Below are 13803 nucleotides of genomic sequence, written 5' to 3' on the forward strand. Positions count from 1 at the left end.
CTTTCCCTGCTTCCCAAAGTATAGATGCTGAAGTGCCTGGCAGATCATTGTGTTCTAAGTATAAAGCCCACTCTTCTTTGAAGAATGTATTAAATTCTTCATCTTTAAGCAGCGATGTATTAAATCTCCAGCTCTTGTTTTGTGGGGTTATTTTTTTATTTGTTAGGGTTAAAGTAACAGGAGCATGATCACTAATAGCAATAGGATGAATTACAGCATCTGAAACGTCCGACAGCAGCGAGCTGCTTATTAAGAAATAGTCCAAACGAGAATAAGAGTGGTGGACATTTGAAAAAAGAGTATATTCCTTACTATTAGGATGAAGAGAACGCCATGCATCACAAAGACCAAAATCACTCATGTATTGTTTGACTATATTTAATGACTGCCAACTACGCTGAGTCCCTGTAGTATTCAGCCTGTCTATTTCCTTTTTTTAAATCTACCTATATATATATATATATATATATATATATATATATATATATATATATATATATATATAGTGTGCGATTTGTAAAAAAACAGAGGGGGGGATCATTTCAAAAGTTGTATTGATGAATAAAAGTTTTATTAATAATGGTTAGCTAGCAGGTGCTCTTTCGGGTAGCTAGCTAGATCGAGTAGGTTAGACTTTTGTTTTTAAACTTGCGCCATCTACTGTCGGGATTCAGGAGTGGGTATTAGTTTACTTTAACCGCTTTGAGCAGAAAATGTAACGATACTCTTTAAAAACAAAGTGTGAAGGACACAAGACATGTATTAATATCAATTTTGAAAAATCCATAATATTCAGAGGTTAAAGCAAAAATAATCAATTTGACTGAAAACATTTTCTAGTCAGCCCATATATTCCCGAGCCGTGGACGTCATTCCACCTTAGTAACCTCATTTGCTTATTGTGCAAAGTCCACTTTAACCGAGTCTGGTAGTTCCATTGACAATTTCTGTATCTCTCCCTCCTTTCAGCTTCAGAGCCTTGGCACCATCCTGGACAGCCCACTCCATAATCTCCTTCACTTTCCACATCCATAAAATCATCTGGTTAACTTTTATATTTACATCATCAAGCAAGTTCTTCCTTCGCACTTTTGCCAAACTGGTCCACAGTCCACTCACCTTTCCACTTTACAATTTCAAAACCCTCCATAAACTGCAGCTAATTCAAAAGACAGCAGCTTGCATCATTACATCATCTTCTTCACACCTGTACATTAACTCTACTGTAACATTCAATATAAATCAATCCTATATACTCTGTGTCCCCACCTCTCGCTCATTGACTGCTGGAGATGGTCAACAGCCCCTCCACGACCTTCTTTGTTACAGAAAAGCGCAGGTGGAATAATATTTATGATTTTCTTTTTTACTATTTCCGAATCAGACCCAGTCAAACCGGGACATCGTTTCACATTCCGACCCTCCTCCTTCTTTAAAAAAAAAAAACACGTCATGCTAAATTAGGCGAGCAAGAGCTTTACTCTTTCAGTTTTAAATAAAACATAACAGCGACAGACACACTTACTGAGGGAAGTTGTTGTCAGCTGTTCTATCCACTGAATTTTCTGACCTGCTGGTTTTCATAAATCCAAAGAAAACCTTTGACCACCACTACTTTTATTCATGCATCTGTGGTCAGTTTGAGATGTTCTTCCAAAAGCTAAAATGATTGAACACCGATAAACCTCAAACTGGTAGATTTCCGCTTTGCAAAGACCCGCCCTACTCTCCTTCTGATTGGCTAATGTCCTGGCTCTGCCATATTTCATTGGTTAAGCACAGCTTCTGTTTAAAATCTTGAATAAAAAGTCTACACGGAACTTGCGCTCATTTTCCAAATGACGAAAGTCGCTCACAGCGACGGAGAACATTAAACCCCTGATATTATTTATTCAGATCAGAAGGGGGAGGAATGTATCCCCCCAGGGATAAAACATGAATGACCAGAGGGGGGGACATCACAACCAGAGGGGGGGATCCCCCCAGCAAATCGCACCCAGTATATATATATATATATATATATATATATATAGTAAGTATATTTTTTTAAATCTACCTCTCGCCACTAAGGGGTGCTGCAGCACCCCCACTTCCCATGGCCATGGATGGCGCTGCACAGAAGCAGCAGGAGCCTTCAGATATGCACATAGAAAATTTAGTAAAATCGGCGATAAAGCACGTATGCCTTTCAACTACAAAAAGCTCAGTCAACTCACACAGTAACAAGAATTAGACATCCAGACTCCAACCAAATAAAAACAAGACCTAAAAAAGTTATTTGCATACTACCAACAGTTATTTAAGAACTAAGAAGGTGGACCAAAAAAAGCCAATATGAGAATTTCTGGAATCTGTTAATATGAAAGATTAACTGAAAAGGAGGCAAACGTGATAATACCACCCATTACAGAAAATGAAATTAGGGAAGCAATTTCCACATCAAAAAGTCATAAATCACTGGAGCTGATGGCTTTTCAGGAGAACATTACCGGACAATTTCCAACCATCTTATTCCCAAATTGTATGAAATATATAACTATGTATTATCAGAAAAACAACGTCCAGGATAATGTTCCGACACAATTATTACCATCATCCATGAAGAAGGGAAACACCCACTTCAGCGCAAAACTTATAGACCAATAAGTCTACTTATTGCAGACACATTACAAGCTTTCTTCAGAATTTTCATGCAGTAAATAACAAATGGAGGGTTTTGAACTTTGAATGTAATAATAGTTCAGTACACAAAGTGCCATTATTTGCTGATTCCATAATGCTCTTTATAGACAGCCCCCTGGTCTCCATACCTGCACTCTTGTACTGTCTACATAAATATTGCTTGGTGTCAGGGTACAAAATAATCAAAAGTAAGTCAGAGGCAATCATGATCTCAGGAGCGTCCACTAGAACTTAACAGCAATGTTTTTTTCACTGGTCTAAACAAGGATTTAGATACCTAGGAGTGATAATTACACCCAATGCCACACCAATTATAGCAAACAAATTATTAAATTAAAAAGTGACAGGATAAGATTCTTCCTGCTTCCACATCCCTGTTAGGAAAAGTTGAGACAATCAAGATGAATATATATATATATATATATATATATATATATATAGATATAGATATAGATATATAGATAGATAGATATAGATATAGACATGAAGGAATAACTATTCTAATAATAATAATAATAACTGTTCTAAAGATGGGCAGGCAGAAACTAAAAATCTAATAGAACTACCAAAATCATAATGGGCAGAAGCTACCTAAGACAGGAACTGAATCTAATAGCGACAAGAACAAATTACTAACATAAATACTCAACAGAAAGCTTAATGTCAGGTTCAAACACCTAAAACATTCATTAACAACACAAGAAGGAGAGACAACAATGAAGTTGGTTTTCAAATAATCTTGCAAGAAAAACTAACGGAGATGCTTAATACAGATCTCCAAATCCGATCTGAAGCAAATCCGTCGCCTCCTCTCTATTTATTAGGAAAAGGAATCCCTGGTTCCATTGTCAAGCTAAGGGGTAGGGATAAGCAAAATAACTGTGACCTTCGAGATAAAACCGAGCAGTTCACACAGTGCAGCACTCCAGATGGCTGAATAGAGTTCATAAAAACACTTATCATAGTCACAACATATTTCTGTGCTTTCTGCAGGCCTTCTGCAACTATAAGAGAGAGATCTAAAACCTTAAAACTTCTTAGTAGTACAGAGTAAATATATATGATAAATGCAATGAAAATAGTAAATAACATAAAATATGTTGAAGATAGAATAATTCTATCACTTAACTTACAGAAAGGATCTAAGGATAAATTATCCTGAAAATACAATACATAAACAGACTGTAGGAAACAACAATAAGTAATTAAATGCCAGGGGATCCTGACATAAACATGGTATACATAATGGAAATAATGACAGCTAAAAATATACTCCATTCTTCAAAGGACCTGTATCACTTAATACCTTTGCGATTGATTTAGGTTATAAAGTTATGTAAAATGCCCCATTTTTGACTACATTCTTTTTTTTTCTTTGTGGGCATATGATTGATACCTGTCAGATTATTACTGTGAATGCAGTAGGCATTCACAGTTCTTGAGATCCTGTTTCTCTTTATCCTTTATTATTTTTATTATTATTATTATTATTATTATTATTATTACTGTGAATGCAGTAGGCATCTTTCAGCTGTTATGGTATATTTCATCTTTTTCATATCTTTTACCATTTTGATATAGTACCTCCTTAAAATAATTTTGGCTTTTCAAGAAATTCAGCAAATAACATGCGTTGCTATGGTCGTCAAGGAGGCAGTTATAAAGTGCACACTGTAGAAATTCAACAAATTCTTCTTCTCAGAACAACTTCTTCTCACTCGCTCAATTTTCAACCTTTCCTCATAAATTATACATCAAAACGTAGGAATTTTTGTCTGGATTCACGAAATGTAACCCTCATTGGTGTAACCTTTTATAGTTTTTTCACAAATCACCTCAGACCGCCAACAAGTCTAAACCCTCCTCATTCATTTCCAATGGAGCGATTGTGAAAAATGACACCTGAAAATTCCAAACAACATATGTCTTCAAATCGTCGCTACTCGTAAACCGTTTAATGTACAGGCATCAGACTTTCACACATTCAAGTCCAGACCCTTCTGGCACAAAAAAGGAATTTTGTGGATAACTGTTACGGTTTGCCCGCAGGAACAATATGATCGGGAGTAGCGAATGTGCAAAATCCTGAAAATGCTTTGGACCTCCTTCCCCCCAAATGATGCACTTTTTTACATCGTCGCCATGCCTACACCGATTTTTGTACAAACATAAAAATGAGCACCATAGTCGTCAAAACCCTGCTCATACTCAAGGTGAAATAATTATGTTGATATCTCTTATACTTTTTCAGCTGGAGCGATTTGTTCAGGACAATGTTTCTGGGATTTTCGCATTTTCCTCGAAATTACCTTTTTTCCAGAATTTTTTGTGCCTAAATTAAAATATTTCCAGCAAAAACCGATACCTTGTCTGGTTCCCCTATCCGTTACGAAATAAATGCACAAAAATTTACATCTCTAACCTTTATCGTTCCGGAGAAACCAAGTGCTGCTCACGAGGTAAATTGCAGCTGAAACAGGATCAGAACTCCATGCCCTCAAATTATACACTTTTTACATCGTCGCTTTGCATACACCGATTTTTGTACAAACATAAAAATTAGCAACATAGTCCTCAAAAGCCTGCTGATACTCACAGTGAAAGAATTATTTTGCTATCTCATATACTTTCTCAGCTACAGCGATTTGTTCGGGACCCTTTTTAGAGGATTTCTGCATTTCCATAAAAATCCTGTTTGTATCATAAATTTTTACGCCTTTATTATATTATTTCCAGCAAAAACTGATAGCTTGTCTTCTTCGCCTATCCGTTACGAAATAAACACAAAATTACGTCTCTACCATTTACGGATCAGGACATATGGAGCGTTGTGCAAGGCAAAGTTCTCCATTATAACCCAATGTGACATATTCTGAGCAAAGTGTCTGCACTTTGGTAGAATGGCCCGCTGCAGGTGTGAGCGAGTTTCCATGACAACGGAACTCTGCTGACCAGAGGGACAGGCTCCATTGGGATAGAATGGCAACTTTTCGACACCCACTGCAGTGGCTGTGATTAATGTAGGAATCTGAAATTCGCACAATCACTTCCTCTTGACATTTTAAAATTCTCAACTGATTATCAGCCATGTGTCACTTTTTTGCCCCATTTTGGATTTCACATGCTTTCCTATTGGGCCTTTGCTTCCAAAAGGACCTGGCATGATGCCCAGACACGACCCAATTGGCCAGTACAGCACCACCCACCTGTGGGAAATGGCGCTACACACCATTTTTGTCAAATGTTGAGTTCTGGGCCCAGATGTGGTGAGGCTGAGTTGCTAAAGGAGGCCGATCTGACCCATGAACTTTGGTCTAATTTTTTGTGACATTAAGTATTGGCACCCCTTTTTGAGGCACTTCCCAGTACAGGATTTGGACCAAACTGACAGAGTACAATCACCCAGTGATACTGAACACAACCATGTTGACGGCTAACGGTTAGCATGTTGCTAACCGGAGGTAGCTCTAGGAAGCTCGTACAAACTTCTGCTTGACAGAGGCTGTACCTCCTCTAGACAGAAAGCTCCACAAGAAATTTGGGCTACATCGCATAAAGCATCTCCAAGATATGAGGTGTCAAACATCCAATGCTTTTCAATGGGGGACCAAAGCCCTTAAGTTCCCAGAAATGCATGCTCATATATGGTGCTACAGTATAGCTCACACACAAAGTGCAGGCTTTGAATGCAAGAGATTGTGGGATCGATTCCCGGTGTGGGAGACTTAGAGTTTTATATTATAATCCCCACAGTTGTATATCAAAACTTGTGTGCTGATCCCATTAAGTATTTTTTAGACCACCCGCCATTTTGAGTTACCATGGCAACGTTATAAACCACATATTTTCTCCCTATTTGAGGCACATCCCAGTACAGGATTGGGACCAAACTGACAGAGTCCAATCACCCAGTGATACCAAACACAACCATCTTAGCGGCTAACAGTTAGCATGTTGCTAATTGGAAGTAGCTCTAGGAAGCTTGTACAAACTTCTGCTTGACAGATTTGGTGAATTTGGTGAACCATTTACGGTTCCGGAGAAATCGAGTGTTGTTCGAGGCAATGTTCTCCATTCTATTTCAATGAGGCAGAGTCTGACGCAAAGTGTCTGCACTTGAGTAGACGGGTCAGCTGCAGGCGTGAGTGAGTTTCCATGACGACGGAACTCTGCTTGCCAGAAGGAGAGGCTCCATTGGGATAGAATGGCAACTTTCGACGCCCACTGCAGTGGCTGTGATTAATGTAGGACTCTGAAATTCGCACAGTCACTTCCTCTTAACATTTTAACATTTTCAAATGACTATCAGCCATGTGTCACTTTTCTGGCCCATTTTGGATTTCACATGCTTTCCTATTGGGCCTTGGACTCCAACAGGACCTGGCATGAGGCCCAGAGACGACCCAATTGGCCAATACAGCACCACGCACCTGTGGGAAATGGCGCTACACACCATTTTGGTCAAATGTTAAGTTCTGGGCCCAGATTTGGGGAGGCTGAGTTGCTAAAGAAGGCCAATGTGACCCATGAACTTTGGTCACGTTTGGTGACATTAAGTATTGGCACCCCTTTTTGAGGCACTTCCCAGTACAGGATTTGGACCAAACTAACAGAGTATACTCACCCAGTGATACCAAACACAACCATGTTAGCGACTAACGGTTAGCGGTTAGCATGTTGCTAACCAGAAGTAGCCCAAGGAAGCTCGTACAAACGTCTGCTTCACAGAGTCCTTTAAAGAGAAAGCTACACAAGAAATTTGGCCTACGTCGTATAAAGCATCTCCAAGCTATGAGGTGTCAAACATCCAATGCTTTTCAATAGGGGGTGAAACCCCTTATACTCCTTGAAATGCAGGCCACATTGGCTACAGTATATTCAAGTTTCAAATTCTACTTCTGCTTTGTTAAACGATTGAGTGTTTAGTAGGAGTTAGGAGATGTTTGGTGCCATTCCCTCAGTTTTTTCTTCTTCTAATCATTCAGCTATTGTTCTTTCATGTTCAAATTCTTCAACTTTTTCAACTTCTTCAATGCTTTTCAGCTATTTTTTCTCTTCTTCAAAGAACTTCTGCATCTTTTGCTCAATCATTCAGCTTACTGCATTCACAGTGCATTTTCGCAGGAAATGCAAATTTTTCCAGTTAGTCTTAAATGAGTAGAGGCATCTGTATTTCATGACTTTTCCAGTCCTTTTTATGTCTGTAACCAAATGTGCCACCAAGGAATGTTTGTTGTTAATTGTAAAAACAAATAAAAAACTAGAACTGCAAGCAGTTATTAACGGGTTCCAAGCCCACCCATGCCCCGCCCCCGTGAGCATGCTCCTGGACTCCAGTTCAGCATTCAAATCCATCATCCCACTGCATCTGGTAGGAAAACTGGAACATCTGCGCTTCAGCACACACCTTCGCAACTGGCTGCTAGACTTTCTCACCTCCTGACCTCAGTCGGTCAGGGTCGGGCAGAACACCTATGATCATCACCCTCAGCACAGGCTCCCCTCAGGGCTGCGTCCTGAGCCCCCTGCTGTTCACTCTGACACACGACTGTGCCCCCAGGTTCACCACCAATCACATCGTGAAGTTTGCAGACGACACGACGGTGGTGGGCCTGATCAGAGACGACAACAACCGGGACTACAAAGAGGAGGTGGAGCAGCTGGTGGGCTGGTGCAGAGATAACAGCCTGATCCTGAGAAGACGGAGATCATGTTCAACTTCAGGAAGAACCGGCCTTGCCACGCTCCACTTCTCATCAACAGCTCAGCTGTGGAGGTGGTCAACAGAACCAAATTCCTCAAGGTGCACATCACAGACAACCTCAGCTGGTCTGTGAACACCACGTCACTGGTGAAGAGGGCACAGAAGCGCTTGTACTTCCTGCGGAGGATGAGGAGAGGCCACCTGTCCCTGCCCATTCTCATGACCTTCTACAGAAGCACCATAGAGAGCATTTTGACCAGCTGTCCCTCTGTGTGGTGTGGAGGCTGCAGTGCCTCCGACCGGTGGAACGTGAGGAGAGTGGTGAGGACAGCAGCAGGGATCATCAGGGCTCCTCCCCCCTCCATTAACGACATTTCATCCCAGCGCTGCATGTCCCGAGCCCATAACATTATCAGAGACCCCCTCACACTCCCACTGTGGATTGTTCTCCCTGCTGCCCACTGGGAAAAGGTTCCGCAGCATCTGCTGCAGGTTCACCAGGTTCTGCAACAGCTTTATCCCCGTTGCCATCAGACTGTTGAACTCTAAACAGCAACAGTAAAAGTGCATATGAATACACATATACACACAGACACACACACACACATATGTGTGTGTGTATATATATATATATATATATATATATATATATATATATATATATATATATATATATTCTCCAAATTATTTTTGTAAAGTATATTTAAGTTGTAAGTCTTTTAGTAGGGGCCATACTTTAATTTACTTAATTGGAAAATCCTCTGAAATCTTCAGAATATAAACACAATGTATGTTGTGTCCCCACCTCTCACCTAGTGAATGCTGGAGATAGCAACCCCATGAGGGATTAAGAGGGTCAGAAAATGGATGGATGGATGGATGTTGTGTGAAAAATGTCCTACATAACCACAGATTACTTATTGTTGATAAGTAATATTTACTGTGCTACAAAACATCCCACATGTTGCTTCTTTGTTTCAGTTAAATCCTCTCAATGAGGGAATCGTCAGAGTTGTAGTTGCAAAAAACAGCCACAAGATGGAGCCATTGCCTCATTTTCTGAAAAGATTAATCTCTACAAAAGGTTTTATGTCAAATTAAAGCAAGAAAATGATTTAAAAATCAACGGTTTGTTTTAAAATTCTGAAAATATTCAGGGATGTCCAAGAGTGCTTTATCTGACTGTGATTTTTTTAGATGCCCATTGAAAAAAGTGTTTCAGAGAAAAAAATATTAAACATTATAGTCTTGCACATATAAATTTCAATGTCTTTTAAATAAGTTAAAATCACCTGGATTTTTACCAAACTGAAATCTAAGTTTAGTCTGCATGTGCTTTACAAATAGAGGCCATTGTTTTGGGGATCTGTTATGGTTTTAGAATAATCAGCAATTTATTTTAGCATTACTTTTCGAAAAAGTCAAAATTAAAAAAATCTACCACTTTAACTATTTTTATTTGTCCATTACACGGTTATATGCAGTTTTGCGCGGATTGCACAAAAATTTAGGAGGAGCTTAACAAGAAAGGTTTAACCTTTGTAGCCATGTAGCGCCAAAAGTAGCTTGGAAACGAAAGGTGTGCCAATTCCCTTTATTTTGTAGAATCATCCAATAAACAAAGTGATGTGAAGTTTTTGAGTGTGGGACCAGTAGTTTGGTGGTTACACGCCGAAACACATTGTCTTTTGTTATAGCACCCCCCTAGTTGTTGAGGGGTCTGAATTTCTGAGTTTGAGTAGCGGTGCACATTCTGTACTTGGATACCTGATTCAATAGGTTCATTACAAGTACGCATGGGCCGCACAACGCGTTTTAGTGGAGAAGAATATTGCGAGAATAATGAAGAAACACACGAAAAACAATAGGGTTCTCTGCAAACAGTGCAGACGAACGGCATAGCCGTTCGCTTGCATGCATGTTTGGTGTGAGAAGAATCTTGCGAGAATAATTAAGAAACACACGAAAAACAATAGGTTTCTCTGCACACAGTGCAGACGAAAGCATAGCCGTCCGCCTGCGATGTGGGCTTGGAACCCTAATAATTTAAAAACAGACGAAAAACAATAGGGTTCTCTGCACACAGTGCAGACGAACGGCATAGCCGTTCACCTACGCTGCGGGCTTGGAACCCTAATAATAAATCATTTAAAAACAGACGACAAACAATAGGGTTGTCTGCTCACAGAGTAGACGAACGGCATAGCCGTTCGCTTGCACTGCGGGCTTGGAACCTTAATAAAGTTCCAAAAAAAGAATTATCACAGCATTGTGGAATAACTCAAAACATCTTTTGTATTTTAGCCTTTTCTAAGTACCCCCACTTTGTTTTGATTACTGTTTTGGTCACTCTTGGCCTTTTATGGATGAGCTTCAAGAGGTTAGTCACCTAAAATGGTTTTCCAATCTTAAAGGAGTTCCCAGAGGTAGTAATAAAAATAAAGACAACCCATGGAATGAGATGGTTAGTCTAAACCAGGGGTCACCAACATGGGGCCCGCGGGACCATATGTGGTGCCCTCAAGCCTGTTCACAGGCTTCAATCTTCCAGTGAGCTGCATCTTAAGTGTTATTTTATTCAGTTGCTCTTCCTTTTTAATCATACTTGTATTTACAAATATTTAAAAATGATAAATCATTAAAAACATGTTTATGTAAAATTAAGGTGAGCGTGGACTCTTATGGTTCAGAGTTCAGTACAGGTAGCCCTTTGTATGACACAGTACCAATGAAGTAGCTCTTAGTTATAAAAAGGTTGGTGATCCCTGTTCTAAACCTTTGACTGTTGTTGTATGTGTTTGAACTTGATCAAATTGTTAATCTGACAGTTAAGCCCACATAACTATAAACCTGGTCTTCAATTAATGTGTTTTACCTAAAGGTTTTTAAATTATGCTTTTAAATTCTTTCACCCATAATTGCCCTCGTTATGTTTTGGTATTTTTTTTGGTTTAGTATCCATACAATTGGAAATTCTAAAATGGGGAAAATGTTAATTATACAACAAAAATTCACAAAGCATGAGGAAATAAACTGTATTTGTCATCTTTGAGTTTAAAGTATATTTGAAAAAAATCATGCACCATATGGGGAACAAAATGAGTGGTATTACTGTTCTAAAGGCTATATGTTAGAAATAAATACAATTTACAATATAAACTGTGTATTGCACTTGGAGCTTTTGATTATTGTTGTTCTTTACATTGTCATTCGTTTCTACCTACCGTGTGATCTGTGTGGATTGTATGAAGATTAAGGCTCAATATTCTAAAGCTACTTTGTGTCCTCTTTATGTTTAGATTCAAAACATAATAGGGGATTATGGATCTTCAGTGGCAACTAGGGGGTTGATTCACTCAAACTCATGTCATCTCTCTGTTGGCTTCAAACCGCTGCACAAACCCAGTTGGTGTCTAGTCAACAAAAAGGTATGATGGTATTATAGCTGTGCTCTTGGCAGTACTTGTGCGCAATATAGTTTCATATTTCAAGTATTTGACGGATAGTGCTGTGGTTCTGGCATACAAAATACCTGAGACAACTGTTTCTTAAACAAGAAAATAATATCAAAGATAATATCTTAAATAAATTGATCATTGACCAAAATTTCAATTTCATACAAAGATTTATTTTTTTATTTTGGAGATGGCACCCACTGTGGGTTCCTGAACTCTTATCTTTGGACTAACTTAACACGTTGTTCCAAAATAATTTTTAAACGTGTTGATTTAAGGGTTAAAACAACATAGGTTAAATCAAGTTAAGTGCACATGTAGGTACATTTTATCTTACGTATTTAAATGTAGGAATTTCTCTGAATTTATGCCACTGAAAACATTTGATCACCAGGATTGCCATCTGTAAATGTGAATTAATATTTCTTTTTACAGCACCAGAAAAACAGTCTGGCTGTCCAATCTGTGTTCAGGAGCTTCGGTCTTACACCAGTTGGTCTACAAACTCAACTGCTGCCTTTCTTTTCCAAACTTTGTAACCCTACAATCAGTCAAGGTAACACACAATGCATTTCAACTCCTTACAAATACAGTATCAATAAGAAATATGTTTGATACTTACTAAGCAAAAAAATATAAAACAGTCTCATTGAAATGTTAAAAGCAATTTTGCCTCATTTATCTTTCACATCTGTAGCTTTTTACAAAGGCACTTACAACAGTGGTGAAGTATTTTGTTATAGGATTAGTGCTAAATAATGGTTATTCGAGTAACATACTACTTTTTGTCTCAGCACAGACAGCTATTATCCAGGATGTGGGTCAGATGTCATTGAGGAGATGGTCTTGCAGGTATGGTACATTTTTGATTCCTCTGTAATGTAAGTTTGCAGTTTTAGTCTGATGGTATGTCTTGTCTGCCAGTGTTGCATTAAGAATTGTTGTCTTAATGCCAAAGAGAGCCCAACAGATTTTACTTTTACTGCTTTTGCCACAATGCTCCGCTTGATTATATATACAAAAAGCTTTATTATATTTTATTCTGGGACTATTTCATGTTCAATGAACACAGAAGCCAGAAGATAGAAGAGAAACAATAGAAGAGAAAGATGAGACAAAATGCTAAAAGGGAGAAAAGATGAAAGGAAACAAAAGAGAAGAGGAAAAGAAGAGAGTGTGGTGTACATGTTGATGAGGTGCCTCTCACCCACCAGGCTTTAGGGTTTCAGGGGTGTGTTCATGATGTCTCAGGGCATCATGAACACGTGTCGGCTCCCTTCCCAAGTCCGGGCGGCTTTGGCAAATTCTCCTCAGTTGGCTGCTGGTGATTATCAAGGTTTGGCGGAGGAAGCTGATCGGGTCCTGTTGGTTACCAGTGCAGTGTACGTCGGTGGAACCCCAACAGATGGCAATGGAGGAGTCTGCAGGGGTGTCAGCAGTAGGCACAAGGGCTCGTCGTGGGAGCTCCCTGTGTTTCTACCACCGGAGGTTCGGAAACAAGGCGAATTGCTGTATCCCTGCATGTATGTTTGGTGTGTTGGGAAATGCGGAGCCCAGTTCTCATTAGCAGCTGTGGGCACTGGCAAACGGGGTGAGCTGTAATGTTACAGACTCTCTTTGAGGGCATCAGTTTATGGTTGACTCTGGCTCCCAGAAGAGTTTGATTTCCCGTCTTGGCCCAGACTTATCAGGTCAGGGGTGTGGCACGCTGTTAACTGCTGCTAATGGTTCTCCTAATGGAACTTTTGGCACTAGAGGGACAACTATTTGTTTTTACGTACATGAGTTTGAGTTGGGCTTCATCGTTGCCTCTGTGGCTGTTCCTATTATCGGTGCAGATTTGTTATGTTGCTAACCACAGACTGATTGATGCTGTGACTTTTGCTACTTTCCCTTGTGTTTTGGAGGGCACGGGACCGGGATGCATGCAAATTATGGTGTCAGATGGTGTTTTTGAAAGGT

The 13803-nt window shown here is 39.4% G+C and overlaps 1 protein-coding gene across 7 annotated transcripts in view; it reads left to right on the forward strand.

The window, feature by feature from the left end:
* The window catches only part of rad17 (RAD17 checkpoint clamp loader component), a 246379-nt gene that overhangs the window by 176227 nt on the left and 56349 nt on the right, over window positions 1-13803 (forward strand). For 5 of the 7 annotated variants that reach the window (XM_036130940.1, XM_036130942.1, XM_036130944.1 and 2 more), the window contains 3 exons: window positions 11686-11814; window positions 12277-12397; window positions 12636-12693. In XM_036130940.1, coding sequence (XP_035986833.1) covers window positions 11686-11814; window positions 12277-12397; window positions 12636-12693 — 308 coding nt within the window. The remainder of the gene's footprint in view (window positions 1-11685; window positions 11815-12276; window positions 12398-12635; window positions 12694-13803) is intronic. The other 2 variants (XR_004929135.1, XM_036130946.1) reach the window with 1 other exon arrangement.

This window comes from Fundulus heteroclitus, unplaced genomic scaffold (assembly GCF_011125445.2).
Source record: "Fundulus heteroclitus isolate FHET01 unplaced genomic scaffold, MU-UCD_Fhet_4.1 scaffold_40, whole genome shotgun sequence".
In the NCBI taxonomy this organism is placed as follows: domain Eukaryota; kingdom Metazoa; phylum Chordata; class Actinopteri; order Cyprinodontiformes; family Fundulidae; genus Fundulus; species Fundulus heteroclitus.